We start from the raw sequence: 18,110 nt of genomic DNA on the forward strand, positions 1-18,110 counted from the left end.
TATATATTGTTGATGATGATGATGATTTTATTGTTGTATGCAGTATATATTTATAATTGAATAATTTTTTATTTTTTGTGGAAAATTATGCATGTACATTTCTACGAACATATTTCTTAGGACAGCTTTTTAAACTTGTCTTTTAAAATTTGTTTCTTTTTCAGCATCTTTATTTGTGCTTGACCAAAATACCATTGTATTGTTTGATTTATGTACCATATTCAGATATTATGGTACTTTCTGATGTACTATGCTTGAGTACCACAGCTCGCTAGGCCACAGCTCCAAATCTCATTGTTGAATGTGTCTTTCATAAGTGCTGTCGGGTTGATGATTAGTGAACTGACATTTCTATACGGACTAGAATTTGTAGTTATTTGTATGTACTTTCAAGTCAGGCTTCATAAAGCACCTTGAGAATATTATCCAGCTCCAATCAACCAATCAAAGCTTTAGAAACTTCAACACGTGCCGCGCTTCAGATTATACAGGCCATTTAAAAAATCAACTTTAGCTGAAGAATAAGGTCAAAAATATCATGTAACGTTTAATTGGAACAGCTCCCAAGTGATCTGGAGACTGAATTTATTTTTCTCGGCACTGAGGGAAGGGAGCATATTTCATGGATTATGGTTTATGAAGACTGAAAATGGGATTAACAGGGTAGAAGGAATGGAAAAACGGAGTGAGTGACTGAGCAACTGACTGCTCGGGAAATTATATATGTAAGCAACAATTTGTTTTTCCTCTAGCCGAACTGCAGTGAAAAATTGGATTTCTTGTGCATTTTGTGTGTGTGTGTGTGTGTGCATTTTCTAAATGTGTGGCATGAATTTCTCTCCCTCGGCCGCTCCGGCTTTTTATGTTTCAACGGAGAAAAGTGCTTAGCTGTGTGATAAGCGGGATATGCACAATAAGGTTAATGGAGAGACTGTCAACAGGCAGTAAGCTGCCAGGCCTCTCCTAATGGGGTGCTAATCAGTGCGATGGAAAAGCCCTACTGGGGAAACAAGCAGCTGCTCGGGTGGCTGGATACAGTTACCGCCGCCGCGTAGATAGATAAAAACACGGGCAGCGGCGTTATGATGTCACACAGGAAGGCACTGAACCTTACTTGAAAGCCAAGTGGGATAATTCATTGTTTAAGCCGCTGTAAATGCAAACACTGGGTGTTTTTATTGGACTGTATCTAGTTTTTGCAGTGCATGAATATGGCCTCCTGTTTGGTAAAGCAATAAGCCACCAGAGACTTTGCGGAACAGTGTTTACCATGTTTAAAGTTGCACTTAACAGTGTTGTTTTAGTGTCATTGAAATACTATTACAGGTTTTAACAATATTTTAAATCAGCTTTAATTTTTATTTTTGTTCATTTTAATTGTACAATTTGTTGTGTTATTTAAATTTTTTTATTTAAAGGGGTCATATGATGCTATTTTAAAGATCATTATTTTGTGTATTTGGTGTAACAGAATATGTTGACATGCTTTAATGTTCAAAAAACACATTTTTCAAATATTTTTTTTTTTTTAGAAATAGCCTTTTTGCACATCCAGCCTTGTACTCTTCTAGGTTCAAAAAACTGTCGTCCATAAAATGCGTTGCACAAATTTGAACATCTGGGTTGTGCTGTTCTGTTGTAAATAAATCTTAACCAATGATTCCTAATTGCATCTACTTCTGGAAGGCCAAATAAAGTGCTTTTGCTTTCGCACTGAAACACAGCTTCTCCCTGACATGGCTGCATCAACACTACTGCGCATCCTGAAACCACGCCTTCTTTCTTTGCATGCACATTTGGATGGCATTATGCTAATATTTCCACATAGTGACGTAGATATGTGGGGGCGTGTTAGAACGAGGCGTTTTAGGTAGGCGTGGCTGACTCTTAACTTTTATAAAGAATATCTCTTTGGATTTGAGACTTTAGTCTTTGCAACTTTACAGATCTTCTTTATGCACCAAGAGCTTGTAACACTCCAAAGAGAAAGGAAAACTTGAAATCGCATCATATGACCCCTTTAAGTCTATGTAGTTTTTTATTCATTTTTATTTCATTTTTATTTTGGTACATTAATTTAAACTGAATTAAAATGAGAAAGGCTGCTTTAGCAACTATAGCTGAAATAAAACTTTTTAAAATGTTATTTCAGTTAATGTTTATTTTTATTTCAAGCAACAAAAATGTTTTTAATTTTAATTTCAGTTTTCATTAACTATAATAACAATGGCATTCGCACAACTTATTTAGTTATTAATTAATTTTAATTTAATTTAAAGTTGTTTTTAATATAATTTCATATTGCGAAAATATTTTTGACCTGTATGAGCTGTACAACACAGGTTTGTCAATACAGCACTGCAAAACAGAATTTTCTACTTTTAATGTGTAAGGTAATGCCTACAAACTGTGTAAGATTGTAAATTTCTTGTTTTAAGCAAAAAAACTCACAGAATTCTAATAAATATATGCTTAAAATAAGAAAAAGACAGTTTGCCAGTGCATTAAGAAAAATAAATTCTTAAAGATTTATTATTTGGAAAACAAGACTCAAAATGTGTGCATTTTTTTTTCCTAAGTAAATTAAGAATTTGTATATAGTTTTGCTAAAAAAAAAGTATTTGATTTTATTTCGTTTTTTTAGTTATGTTTTTGCATTGAAACCTAGAAACCTCAAGCTCTGTCTGCAGTGTCTTGGAAAAGTAGATAGTATGTTTTAACTTTTTTAATGTATTATTTTTATCACATATTTATTATACCATTTACATTTATTGTTCAAACAGCAGGTGTGACATCATATCCTGTTGTTAATATCTGTTTAAGGTCATGCAAATAATGCTTACAGCCTAGCTATTGGGTTTTAGCCACAACATGATGCAAAGACACGGCTGTTCCATAAGTAATGAAACATATTAATCATAATAACCTCAATAAACAATTCTTCTGAGCGTAATATAGTTCATTAGCCTAACCGTAGGCTGTTTACAGATGCCACCATGGCAACATGGCACGTTAATATAGAATTCAATTGATGTGGCTTCAAACAAGGCTCGTCCAATCAGAAGAACAGCTACACATTATATATGCAGTGCTCCCGGCGTGATGAGTTATGTACTGGTAAACGCTAACATTACTTCACCACTCTTTAGTTAACAAGCTCTTCAGCTTATCTGTAACCTTTGAGCCACGTTCAGCAAACACTCAATTCCTGGCTTGTTTAATTCATAATTAAGTAGTGATTGGAGCTTGTTAATGAGAACAAGCAAACTGACATTAAGAGGGACGGGGCAGGAAATGTCTTCGGGGGCAGTTGCCTTCAATTTGAGCAGAATATACACAGCAATGGATGTTGTTAGCAGGTTTGTTAAGAGAAAAGATGGTGGAGGTTTCTAATTGACAGCAGATAACAATCAGCCAAACTATTATGATATTTAAGGACAGTTTTGATTATAATATTAATGATGGATGGATGGAGATAGATTTGTTTTCAGATGATAGCGTGAGTTTATTAGTTATGGTCGGAGGTATTATCAGGAGCGCTTTAAACAATATTTTTCAAATGGTGGTTTTGGATCAGACTAATGATGTCATGTGCTAAAACTTCGGAGTGCACGCACACAATGGAGCAGCTGTGTCCCGATTCTAAACGGCAAAAACTTGATGAAAAGCCCATTATAGTCCATTAGCAGAATCACCTGTGCTAAATATCTCTGACTGCAGTCTGTTAGTGCTCCTCCATGGGTTGTAATTTGTCCCCCTCGTTTTCATCACCTTGAATCAGCCTCTCGTGGAGGTACTTTGAAACTTTGAAAGAGACGGGATTTAACTGTTGTGTAATCCACTCCAGCAGCAGCGGGTCAGGGAACTCAGAGCAGTGGCGCAAATTCAGTAATTCAGTCTCGTTCTCTCTGTTTTTGTCAAATTTCCTTTATTTCTGCCAGAGTCTGTCATTCTATTCATCTGTCCATCTGTTATCTATGTCTGTCTTTCATTCTGTCTATCTGTCCGTCTGTTATATGTCTGTCTGAGATTCTGTCATCTGTCTGTCTATCTATCTATCTGTCTATCTATCTGTCTATCTATCTGTCTATCTGTCTGTCTGTCTGTCTGTCTGTCTGTCTGTCTTTTGTTCTATCTATCTGTCCATCTGTTATCTCTGTCTGTTATCTATCTGTCTGTTTGTCTGTCATCTTTCTATCTATCTATCTATCTATCTATCTATCTATCTGTCTGTCTGTCTGTCTGTCTGTCTGTCTGTCTATCTATCTCTCTGTCTCTCTGTCTGTCTGTCGTTCTCTGTCTGTCGTTCTCTGTCTGTCATTCTCTGTCTGTCGTTCTCTGTCTGTCGTTCTCTCTATCTTTTGTTCTATCTATCTGTCCATCTGTTATCTCTGTCTGTTACCTGTCTGTCTGTTTGTCTGTCTGTCTATGCCATCTATCTATCTATCTATCTATCTGTCTATCTGTCTGTCTGTCTGTCTGTCTGTCGTTCTCTCTGTCTATCTTTTCTTCGATCTCTCTGTTATGTCTGTCTGTCTGTCTGTCGTTACGTTGTTCTGCCTATCATTACGTTGTTTTGTTATTCAGTCATCATTCTGTCTGGCTATTGTTCTTTTAAATTTAGCTATTGTTAGTTCTAATATTGTCTAGCATTATTATTCTGTCTATCATCCTGTCTGTCTGTTCTGTCTATGTAGGAAACATTAAACATTTGTCTTTTCAAACTTTGCTTTTCATAAAAAAATACAGTTATGTGGATTTCTTTGAGTTTCAGTTCATTTTAATTTTTCTTCCTTGCATTTAAATTTGAATTTCAAACATGGCGTCATGTCTGCTACCTCAATTCAAATTCAATTCCAATTTAGCAATTGGGTTATAATTTAAAAAGTCATTCTCAGTTCAATTCTAAATAGTGCAGAAATTACATTTATTGATGCCGTGTTGAATATAATCAGAATATATTTTTTGCTTTCAGTGAGCATTCAAAGTATTATTTGATGCTTGAAGCATCACATCCTTAGCTGAATCTGAGTTTGTGTACTGTCACAGAACGTACTACATACATTTGATGAAGAACTTACTTTTTGACTGGTCAAAGTATGTTCTATTATTATGCAAGTGTGTGGCATGAATGCCAAGTGTCCAGAAAGCATACATCTGATGTATACTTTTAAATCTTAGTAGAAGGTAATCTGGGTACTTTTCCTGCATTGAGTCATGTGTACTGCTCATTCAGACATACAGCACTGCATAAAAGTGTTTGACATACTTCTTTTGAAATACTATACACTAAGGAAATAGACATACCGGGAAGCAGAGAGAGTATGTATATTTTGCGGTTCTGAGCCTCGTATCACACATTCAGCATTTTAGCCCAGAATCGCAACAGCTGAAACCCTTTTCGGTGACCGAGCTTTGTTTTCTCATTAAATACACCCATCCCGAGTTTCGCCTTATCAGAGTCGCTTTCTGACGCCCGTAGACTGTGTATTTGTTTATGGGCCAGTCGTCTGGAGTAATTTATCATTAGTTCACTGTTGTCATCTTCGGCAGAACTAAAGGTGATTCATCGTGCTCATTTTGCAGTATGAAGGCATGCTATCCTTCCCCTTGCTGCAGTCACCACCTGTGCGCCCCTCGTGCCTCCACGGGGAGTAAATCCTTCCTTACAAACACCCAATATGAAAATGAGATTTATTGTTGCGCTGATATGCAAACCTGTGCAGATTGATGGAGGTCCGGGTTAAATAGTTGCATCATTGTTAAGCATGCTGCTTTTTTGGCTCGGGCTGCCGGTGAGCTGGGTGGCTAGTCGTCTCTGATTTATGTCTCCTCTGCCTGCAAATTGCTTTTACTGCCACCCTGATTATTGTTCAGTGTTAAATAGATTACAGATAGTCCGAAATATCCTCAGATGCACAACTTGGAATGAGAAGAGCTGGTTTGCAACCAACACCTCTGTGCACCCGTCGATAAGTGATAATCATCAATCAATTAATGCGGTTTGTCTAAACAGGAACCTTGTTTCTCTCTCCAGATTGTGCTCTGCATGTGTTGTCATTTCTGACCTGCTAATATATCTCAGGATATGAGACTCGTTTTCCATCGGTGTGATCAGAAGTCACGTCAAAATGAGTGTCTTTGATAAATGCCGCAATCGGTTACGGGTAGAGTAGACCGTAATGACTCTTCTAGCACGACTTGACACGCAGGACTAAGGAAGATATTCATTTACCGCTTCATCAAGGTGATCTGCCGAGAGAACCCGCGCTTCGTAAAACTGGAGATGGATGCAAGTGCTGTGTAATAGGGTTTTTAGCCGCAGATTGCTGGATTTTAAGTTATTCCCACCCTAATGGCCTCGATTTCCTTTCTTGGCGCATTTGTGTGAGACCGAATACCACGTTTGTAGGCAAAGTTTCAGCCCGATAGACGTTATTTATTGTCCTTGAGCTCAATAAATTGGAATCAGTGTCATCTTTGGAATGAAAGTGGAATCGGTTACGATATTTATGAGTCGGGATTGTTTGTGCTTTGCTCCGAGACTGAATTATAACGTATTGTCTTTTTTTGTCGTTTTCAGGGTTGCCCGCAGATTCTGCCTAGCAGCGACATCCTGGTACCGGCGGGGATCATTCGGCCAATCACACTGCGAGCTCGGAACTTGCCCCAGCCTCAGTCGGGACAAAAGAACTATGAGTGCGTCTTTAAAATCCAGGGCAAAGTTCAGCGTATTCCCGCGGTCCGTTTTAACAGCTCCTGCATCCAGTGCCAGAACACTTCGGTAAGAGCACTTTGCTTCATTTCTAAGACAACAACTCTTTCGCTTACGAACTGCACTTCAGTTTAGGAACACATGATGAATAGTGGATATTAATGCAGGAAAAATGGATTTTCTTTATAGCAGTGGCTTAATCTGAAGGTTCAAGTTGACATCCTTTAGCAATGGCAGAATTTCTTAAAGGAATAGTTTACATAAAAATTATTATTATTTATTCACCCTGATGTCAAGCACTGTTGTTTGGTTATTAGAGACTCGAGAGCCAATGGCATTTATTAATATCCTGGTTTCCATTCATATACACTACTGTTCAAATGTTTGGGGTCAGTACAATTTTGAAAGAAATTAATGCTTTCATTCAGCCAGAATGCATTACATTGAACAAAAGTGACAGTGAATACATTTACATTGCTGCAAAGCATATCTGTTTCAAATGAATGCTGATTTTGATCTTTTTATGCTTCAAAGAATCCTGAAAAATGAATCACGATATTCACGCAAATATTCAGAAGCACAAACGTTTTCAGCATTAATAATAAGAAATGTTTCTTGAGCAGCAAATCAGCATATTAGAATGATTTCTGAAGGATCGTGTGACACTGAAGACTGGAGTAATGATGCTGAAAATTCAGCTTTGTCATCACAGGAATAAATTACATTTAAAAATGTATTCAAATAGAAAACAGTTCTTTTAAATTGTAATAATATTTCAGAATATTGCTGTTTTTACTGTATTTTTGATCAAATAAATTCAGCCTTAGTGAGCATAAGAAACATCTTTTAAAACCATTAAAAATCATTCCAAGCCAAACTTTAGAACGGTGGCTTATTTTATGTGATTTTTGACATATTGCATAAAAAATTCTGGATGAGAACTTCTAAAATGTGCATTAAAACATTCACTTGCATATTCACTTTGCATCTTGCATGCCTTAATTGACTATTTTGTTCTGTTGAACATGAGATGCAAATGCTGTGAAATATTTTTTGTGATATTCCAATTGCTTGCATAAATTAAATTCACAGCTTGAATAGGAAAAATATCTAATTGCTCCCTAACTGTGCCGTATTTGATTATAAACACACAATGACTTAAATTTCAGTCTGTTTGTCACACAAACTTTTTTTTTTTTATGGTGTTTCATAGTTTTTGTGTGTGTCTTTTTTCGAATTAGAATGTAAATGATCTTTTTGAAGATTATTTACTTTCTGTGGTAAGCAGAAAAAAGAACAAAATGACAGCATACGGGTTTGGAATGACACGAGGGTGAGAAAATAATGACGGAACTGTTATTTTTGAGAGAACTATTGCTTTTAATATATCCTAAACGGCAAGCATGTCATTTATTAATCAGCGTATTTTTCCAAGCGTAGCCTCACCCCAGATGGCATTTGAATAATTGTCATACGAACAGATGCATTGTTTTCTCTCATTATATTTAGCTTTGTGACATTATTTTTCCATTTAAAAAATTAGCATGAGCTGCAAATCGTCGCTTGTAGGGCAAAGTGGTGGTGATGAATTTGTCTGAAGTGTGCTGAGAAAGCCAAGGTGACTTCTCACTGAATCACTGATCATAAAAAAATACGAATCTTTATCTGGGTAAATCAGCAAAGACATCAATTTATAACGCTGAAAGTGTTGTTTTCTCAATCCCAGTGAAAAATGGAGCATGTCAAGATGTTGACATTGAGAATCTCTCTCTCTCTCTCTCTCTCTCTCTCTCTCTCCATCCTCCCATTCGCTTTCATATGCAGGCGGTACAGGCGCTTGCCGTCTGCGACCCATCTGGTTGTCACGGTAACCTCAGGGAATCTCGTAAGATAATTAGCTAGGCGCTGGACGTGCCTCGTAATTTGGCACGACAGTGTGACCCGGTGAAAAGGAATGCGGTGAACCCCATTTGCCACGCTGGAGGTGGAGTGTGTGCCCTTTGACCTCTGTACCCTGACGGGGTCAAAGGTCAATCCACTAGCCAGAACCCTGCGACAAGAGAATCGATGTCCCGTCGCAGTTTAATAATGAGGACCACGTCTGTAGCGTTCGCCCCCGTGCTGGATTGATTGTCATCCTTTCCAGGAATGACACATGCTGCTGTTTTCGCGCGGTTCGAAGGTCCCCTCGCAGGACCCCGGTGCAACTGTTGTCCTTCCATCTGTTTTGACTCATCTCCTCCTGTTCATCAGTCTCCTTGTCTCTGACCTGCGCTGCCGTCTCCGACAGCGCTATGCATTTAAATTGGAATTGAAACGTAGTGACTTGTGCAGTCTAAACACAGCCTCGGACCTGAAGGCATTTAGATGCGAAGTGAGTTTTGCGGCCGCCTGTCAGTGATGATGCCGGTGCATATTGACTATATGGAGGGCAACAGGTTTTTTATTTACTTATCGCAGATGAATATTGACATGGGGATTTCTGTGCGGGTCTTTTATTTGTAAAATCTTGCGAAACCAACAATTTCACAGCGCTTTGATGCGACTTATCTGTCCACACTGACTGCAGAACTGTTACACAACGTGACATAAATAGACTCCTAAATGACTGACAAAGTTTTTTGTATGTAAGAGCTTTTATATGGTATGGTATATATATATATATATATATATATATATATATATACTGTATATATATATAATTTCATACAGGGTACTTGACATGCTTTTTTAAATGGAAGAACTGGATTTTTTTTTTTTAAATCAAGAGGTGCTTAAAGTACTCCCTGCTGCAATCAAGTAATGATATTGTTCTTATTTACTCACCGATGCTAATTTTCCCTCACATTTGGCACTTTTTAGCACAAAATCAGAACAAAATGACTAAACACTAAATTAAAATGAAATTGGAAAAATTAAAAATAAATTCAAAATATGAATACAAACTAACAGTAGTCTAATGACACTGGTTCATACCAGACATTTTATTTATTTATTTATTTATTTATTAGGAAATTGAAAATAAAGAAATGTTGTTTTTATTTATTTATTTATTTTGACATTTTAAATTAAGCAATAAAGAATTTGATGAACAATCTCATTTGTATATTTCTTTGTATATTTCTTATGCTACACAAATCATTTGTTTTGTGCCTCTTTTCTCATTGTCAGCTTGCAATGGCTGTTTTTTTTTCCTGAAAATTAGTATCATGCTGGTCATGCTAGTTCAAACTAGTATAGATTTGTTAGTATTTGTCACCTCAGCATAGTTTGCATGCCCTGTATAAACATTGTGGATTGGCAGACAACTTTATTAATTTTGATGGGAGTGATCTAGCTTTATCACGTCACGTTACACTTGTAGTGTTCTGTGGTCTGCATGGGGCTGCATGATTATACTGTAGAAAACAGAAAGATTTTCACTTGTTTTTGTCAGTTATGCATGTTCCCATTCTACTATGAAACCTAATGTGTTGTTTTTCAGGTAGATGGCTAGTTCATGTTGACAGTTTTACTAACTTAAACCTGCTCAGAAAGGTTGGACTGCAGTGTTTCTAGATGAGTTCTTTGTTTCTACCTCACTGTGATGGGAAACCAAACCCTCACGTTCTCACAGTTTCTCCTCATCGTCCCCCATCCCCCCTTTATCTCTTTGTCTCTCACCTCATTGTGCTATCTGTGTTGGTCTGGACATGCACAGATTAATTGATAGTCTGATTAGCAGTGACACAGTAAAGAAAAAGCACATCATCTCTCTCATGACATGCATCTTTCCTGAATAGCAATCGAACATCACCGTAGACCCTGATACAGATTACACTGACTCCCAGGAGAGTCATCGTCTGTCCACCACTCCCTTCCTCAGCACGTGTCCTCTCTCTCACACGCTCTCATGCGAGGCAGCTAGAATCAATCAATATGGCCGTCAAGGCGAATGGCACCGCATAGTCTTCTGGGAGCCAACGGCAGGTGACTTTGAGGCCGTGGGGTCCATGCTAATGAAATTGTGAGTGCCTTCGGATGGGCGGCGGCGAATCAATCAGTTTCAACTTCTGTTTACACGTCACCTGAGAACGTGTATGAAATGGTCAGCTGTTTTTTTTCTCTACTCAGGAAAGGTAATCATATAGCTCTGTTCGTTTACTGGTAGGTGAAGCAAATAGAAAAAAGATGAAGTTTTGGAAGTTTTTGTTCTCTCTCTTATGCTTTTTTAACTTCAGTTCAACCTCAGATTTGTGCTCAATCATGTTTTTGCTGCAGCCATTTTTTCCCAGTAGAACTTCAAGTCTTTTGTTTCTTTTCTGTTTTTATTTACGAATATCATAGGTGTGAATTGATTCCAGTGAAGTATCAGTTAACTTCTGACTGTCAAATAAATAAATGTATTTATTGTGGATTTTAGTGGACAATAAGTTTATTTGTTTGTTTGTTTGTAATAGTTTATTTATTATTATTATTAGATTTGTTATATAGATTTTTGTGGATAATGTATGTTTCAATTTGTTTATTTACTTAGTTTATTGCTTATTTTTAACTCCATTCAATTCCATTCACTTATAAAAAATTAACCTTTTTATGGAATGACCCTTTTTGTTGCATGGAATTTTAGCAATTGTTAACATTAGCTTCCATACCTGTGAGAATCGCAGTGGTTTTTATTGATCTCACAGTGTTGAAGACAAAGGCACACAAGCTACTGGTGTTGTATTACAGCTAGTTAATCAGCTCTTATCTTGATGTAAGTGGTCTCCCTTTAGGGCACGTCTCTCGCTTGCGCTGGAATTGAGGGGTCATTATTTTTGACAAAAATCAAGTTAACTGGCCCTGCATTCTCCCTAATTTCTTGGCTGTTTCCTGTTCCTGCCTCACCCTAGAATTCAGACAGCTGCCTTTTCAGTATTTCACAATGCTGCTATTGTGTGGCTTTAACATCACATACTCTACAAAGAACTTTACTGTACTCTGCTAGTAACGTACTAGGAAAGCTGATGGTTGCAATAATATAACAACATGCTAATTGTTCTAGCTAATAAATTAATCAATCAGTATGTAGTCATGGTGTCTGTGAGGAAAATGGTTAACGATCAGGGCCAGTGACCAAAAGGTCCAATTCATGACTTAATTGAACACCGTGATCATGTTCAAACATTTAATGCTAAGTAATAGCATACTAAAAGTTGATTGGACAAAGCTAACCAACTACTTGGTAATCACTAGTCATGATGATGATAAACAGCCAAATCATGTGAAAGAAAAGCAAATATGGTATTTCGATAAGGTGTGCCTCAGGGAGATGTTATTAGTCCATTCATATTTCCAAAGATTTCATTATCAGTTATGAAAGGAACAACATTTACTCTCAGGAAAAAATATAAGGTACTTAAATCTTTTGAAGCCACATTTTCAGTTGTGTAAAACCACATTTGTTTACTTATTTAACCCTATGACAGCATGTCAGTGATATTTGACTGTTTCTTTTGTTCCAAGCTGACCATTTTTCTGTTGCGTGGCACTCAAGAACCACTAATGAGCAGCTATATCTTGAACATAGGTTTGATGCATCATCTGCTCATATAGTACATCGCTTGACAGACAAAAGATAAATGTTCTCGTCCCTGCCAGAACATAATAACCACCTGCTTTCTGTGTGTACTTTTTAATTTTATTCTAGTCATGAAAAAACGCCTGTAATGGGTGTGCTTTTTGCTAGGCTGAAGCGAAATCCAAAGAAATTAATTTTTTTTCCAAGAAGAGAGAGGTGTGCAAAATACTCCAAATGAGTCCATGAGTGTAAGTGTTGCTAAGCACCGCTGACCCCTTAGCGACAGGCACCGGCCGTGTTACCAGGGAAACGTACCGCCAAAGGCCTTTTTTACACAATGCCCAAGTTCTGAACCAGACTCTTGATGGAGAGGGCCCTCACAAAGAACCCCATTATCCTCGATGCAGGGTAGCGGAAGCTTTTTGAATAAAAACACTTACATGTTATTTTTGTCAGGCATTTTGAACCACCTCACCCTCATTATTCTATTATTCTCATCAAGTGCTCAATCAGGCATTAGCCGTTTTGTACCGTACTACTGAGAGGAACGTGTTTTAACAGTTTGAGCCTGACTACGGCCAAAAAAGTTTCTCAGGTAATTTCAGTTACTTGTTCATGGCATTTCAGTGCAGTCACAGGCTTGCTTCCTTAAACTCTAAACGCTATTAGGTTGCCGTGCTGAAGCAGGTGGGCCTTATTAAAATAAATTGATCAAATAATGCGGTGATCAATCCACTGTATATGTCCCAGGCGTAATGTATCGCATTAACTGCACCCTGAGCGTTTTTCCGTGTATTAAGAGGCTCAGCTGCACTAGAACCTCCAAATTAAGAAATCCCTCCTAGAGTGATGCACCAGAAAAATGCTTTAGGTCAGCGTGCTCAGCTCATTTATGGTGGCACATGTTGCTTGCGCATCCACGTGGCCGCCTTTCCTTATCCTCCTTGCTTTAGGAGAACTACTCATACCATTATTTATTTCCAGTGGCTCTCAACCAAACCAAATCACATCATAGTTGGACTGACAGAAGCTGTATCTTTTATCATAACCCAGAATTCCCCTCTCCCAACCTAGAAATTAGCCCATGACGCAACATTCGGTGAAGTGAATTATATGCTGTTATTACTGGACTGTCGTTAGTAATGGGATAGCTATGATTCAATAATTAGGTTACCGTAAAGTAATGCCGCACACACAGCAGGCTCATTCTGCTCATACCATTGATGCCGTTGTGTCTTTTTTTGTGCTGAGTCTGGTCCAATTTGTAACTTAATTAAATGTGCAGGTCCTCTATCATTAAGTTATATTGATTTTCATTCTGTCACTCGAAGGAGACACCATTGACAGGTCAACTGGAGCCGAGCATATCTAGAGCGATGAGGTCTATGAAAATATATTTTAAACAATAAAATCCTATTAAAGACTAAATACTTAGTTCCACCGAATTCCACTTGAATTAATTGCAATCACTTAATTTCAAGAGAAGGCTGCTTTTCGAGAAGCAGCATTTTCCCCCCTGAGTCAATATCTCTGGTTATTCATCATAGCTGCTGCCATAAACGGTAGCACCGTATTAACTTAGCTCCAATAAGTGGATTATTGAGCACACCAATTTTTAAGAGTGGTCTCTTTAAAAACCCACGTGCCGCTAGCAGATATTATAACCTTTGATTAAACGTGTAAACGGGATTGAAATGTACCCCAAGGATGTGTACAAAGCTAAATCAAAATGGAGGAAATGGCCTTTATTCCTGTGATAGCACCCGTCCTGGGTTGTGTTTTTCGCATTCGGGGCTGGTGATAAATTGAGGACGCTTTTAGAGGTAAGATTACCTTGCTGTCGTTTGCCAGTCATTTTCAGTGAGGCCTCTGACAGAACCAGGCCAGGCTGTCTACACATAACACGCTGCGATACAGTGGGAAGACAAGCTGGAGGAAAATCAATTCACTACTGGCAGAGATAAGCGGTATTGTATGGGCAAACACAAAGGCTTCCACCCATTTACACACGCAGGCTAATCTCCTCAAAGCAAACATAGATTTTGGTTTGGCCATAAATGGAAATAAATGCAGTGCAGTTTTCACTGCTGAGGGAGAATGCAGTAAGAATGAATAGCGCTGTTTATTTGCACGTTGGCTATGTTGTTTTGTACTGTAAAAAAATCATATTTGTAAATAAAACAAAATTACAGTACATTTTAGAAGTGCTATTTCAGTTTTTCATGTTTAATGCAATGTATTACTTACCGTTTCTTTGCAACTGTAACATTTGCTAGCAATTTCTAAATAAAAAAATGTTTCTACACCAATTTTTTTCTTTCAGTAATAGCACTTGATAATCAGGCTAATCAGCTAAAGGTGTCCACAAATTAAAACATTTTCCTGCTCTAGCAGCATAAGTGAACAAGTTGCAGGTTTTGCACTGAAACACCACATGCTATTTTTTTTTGTCAATTCATCCTTAATAGTAAACAAATTTGGGTGCATTAATGAAGCAAATTTCTGCATAAATCATTCAGAAAACCATTCATATGCATAAAAAGCCAGTTTGCATTCAGTGCAAAAAGTGTGTTGATTTTTGCACTGAATTAAACCATGTGCTGCACTGATTAGTCTCTTGAGTGTTTTCGTAGTTCTTTCAAATGGCATGATCTCATGTTTATCAGGGACACAAAGTTAAAGTGCGGTTGTGGCGGTTCGAAACACTGAATTCGGAGCTGCTTCGCTCTGGTAGGTTTACTCGAGTTCTCTTGGACTCCTCATCTTGTCTTGAAGTCTCTTAAGCAAGCAGCCGCCGATCGATGCGCCTGATCAGCGATATTCTCTCAGGGTTGCGTTGGCTAAGTGCTCTCAGTGTTGTTGCTAATTAAAACCCAGACAGTAAAAAACCCACCGTCACCTGCTTTCTGCTCCACCTGACGATCTGCAGCCGCATGCTGGAGACACGCCATAGCAAGACTTAATGAGCTGTTTTTCTGCTTGTTATTTTTAGCAGCAAATATACAAATATATTTACTGTATCTGTATGTGTTATTTATTCATATATATATATATATATATATATATATATATATTAGTGCTGTCAAATGATGATTACAGAACCGGCTTTTCTGACAAGATGCGCGTTAAATATCGCATGCGATTTATCGTGCAGCCCTAGTTAAAGGGGTATAAAGGGGTTTTCAAGCATCGAAGTACAAAATTTAATGCAGCTTAAATAAAATTTCCCCTGTACATTAGAATGTGTCCTGTTTAATTGGTGTTTTTTTCTGAACAAAAAATAGACTATCATACAATTTTACCATGATTTACAGAAGACACCCACTAAAATGTCATTCAGTATAACCTAAAATTTTGTCAGGCATATTTACAGCCAGAATCAATAAGATGACATTAAACGACTATTTAAGGATCACGGTGCAGCCCTAAAATGCTAATTAATTGTCATTTTTAATCTTTTTTTTTTTCTTTTAAAAATGGGTTTTACCCATTTGTCAGCATGAAGTTTTTAATCCATTTAAAATACAAAAAAAAATGGTATGGTCACATCTTTTATATATTTTTTATAAGTACAGGTTTTTTCAACACATTTTGACATTATTTTCACAAAAATGAATTGAAACATTAAAGTAGACACTTTACTTGCATTGAATATGCTTTCTTTGTATGTGAAATCACTGCAGTAAATTTAATTTTATGTAAATTTAATTTATATATATATATATATTATATATATATATATATATATATATAGCTATATATATATTATTGCTCTTTTGTTGATTTTGATTGCTTCCATTGTCCTCATTTGTAAGTCGCTTTGGATAAAAGTGTCTGCTAAATATCTAAATGTAAATATATATATATATATATATTGTAAATATATATTGTGGCTGTCACAAAAAAAAAGTCAGTGTTTGATGAGAAAAGAGGAACTCTTGTTATCTTTCTTTTTCTTGGTATGGCCTCATCAGCAATGAAATGAGTGCTTGTGGAGAGAGCGAAGCGCTTGTGTTGTCATCATCTTTGTCAGTGTGATGTTCAGATGATGTCAGTCGTGATTGGCCGTATTTTTTCTAGGAGTGCTGTGGAGTGTGCAGCAAATTATAGATCTGAATTTAAGTTCATTTCCATTGGGTCAGGAAAGATGTTATCAGGATTGCTGGTGGACAAAGCGACACGATAACATCATCTTCATCTGCAATCGTTTCTTGAGATGTTCACATGATGTCAGTGGTGATTGGGCATATTTTGCCACGAGTGCTATTGAGTTTGCAAACGATCGTTTTTCTTATGGCAAAAAAAGATGTAAGTTTTGTTAGAGTATAAACCCTTTTTTTCCTGATATATAGATGTTGTTTCTATTGCTGTTTCCCACAGTACTGGTATGAAGGGAATGAGATGGGAGACCTGCCTGTGGATTTCTCCATCGTATGGGACGGTGACTTTCCCATCGACAAGCCGTCATCCATGCGAGGTAAGAAATCTCACACTTCACCTTCAGCCCCCTAGTGGCATTTCTAAAGCTAAAGAGAAGAAATATTGAAGCTATCCTCTCTACATTCATATTTTATCGACGTTCCCGGTTTCCTCTTGATGTGGGAAGGGTGTTACCTTCGTGTAAAGTAGAACTTAATGCATCTTTTATTTTATTTTATCTGGATATCTGTTCAAACACACTTAGTCTGTCAGGTGTTCTCTCAGTCGCCGTGGTATATTTTATTGATAACAGGGCGCCTGCTTGCTTCAGCCTCATATAACCTCACATTACTGCGGAGGATGGTATGGAGTCTGCGTCCGTCAGCTTTTAACCTGTCCACACCGCTGTCCGTTTGCATTTACTTCGAGCGCTTTGAGAAGTAAGAGTGGAAAGACCTCCTGGAGTCGATATATATATATATCTCTTGAGGAGAACTTCATCAGGTGTGCTATTACAGAGTGTTTCTGTGCTTTCAGAGGCGAGGGAGGAATAGAAAGTCACAGCTCACTGTGTATCTGCAGATATACAATCTCTGTGGTAAATTATTGGTGTTGTGTTTGTTAGGCCGTGATCATGTTTTCAGTGGCCTGTTATTCTGAGCTCAGATGGGCAATTTAGCCTCGAGATCCACCTTCCCACAGCTGCCTTCAAAGATACCTCATTTTGGCCAAAATCCAAGCCACCATGACTTGTATTCTTTTTCCAGTAGAAAATCCCAGAATATGAAGCTTTTTGTCCGAGATGGCAGACAAAGTTTAGGGAAATATCCATATGTAATGTAAAATATAATACAAATATTTATAAATATTACGTTATTTTGTTATATCATATAATTATTATTGTTTTTAATATTTTAAGTGTACGTAAAACATTTATAAATTAATATTAAATGAATAAATATAACATTTTATGTAATAGTTTTATTTATTTCATTTTATAATTTCATATAATAATTTCATATTTATTTATGTATTTAATATTTATAAATATATTATTAATAGTATACTATTATTAATGAATATAATATAAGTGTATTATAGTATTAATAAACATTTAAGTGTATGTTATATTTTGATATTGATATATTTTAAATGCCTATATGTGTAATATAATAAAATAAAATATTAAACCCCATAATATAATATACTGTATTTATAAATATTATATTTTTATTAGTGCTGTCAAACGATTAATCGCATCCAAAATGAAAGTTTTTGTTTGCATAATATATGTTTGTGTTCTGTGTATATTTATTATGTATATATAAATACACAAACATACAGTATATATTTCGAAATTATTTACATGTATTTACATGTCTATATTTATATTCTTATAATTTATATTATAAATAAATATATTTAATATATAAA

At 36.7% G+C, this 18,110-nt stretch overlaps 1 protein-coding gene across 1 annotated transcript in view; it reads left to right on the forward strand.

Moving 5' to 3' along the window:
- The window catches only part of LOC107743094 (plexin A3-like), a 182,559-nt gene that overhangs the window by 125,460 nt on the left and 38,989 nt on the right, over window positions 1–18,110 (forward strand). The window contains exons 10-11 of the mRNA XM_016556207.1: window positions 6,584–6,784; window positions 16,638–16,734. Coding sequence (XP_016411693.1) covers window positions 6,584–6,784; window positions 16,638–16,734 — 298 coding nt within the window. The remainder of the gene's footprint in view (window positions 1–6,583; window positions 6,785–16,637; window positions 16,735–18,110) is intronic.

This window comes from Sinocyclocheilus rhinocerous, unplaced genomic scaffold (assembly GCF_001515625.1).
Source record: "Sinocyclocheilus rhinocerous isolate Xijiao unplaced genomic scaffold, SAMN03320098_v1.1 scaffold797, whole genome shotgun sequence".
NCBI classification, from domain to species: domain Eukaryota; kingdom Metazoa; phylum Chordata; class Actinopteri; order Cypriniformes; family Cyprinidae; genus Sinocyclocheilus; species Sinocyclocheilus rhinocerous.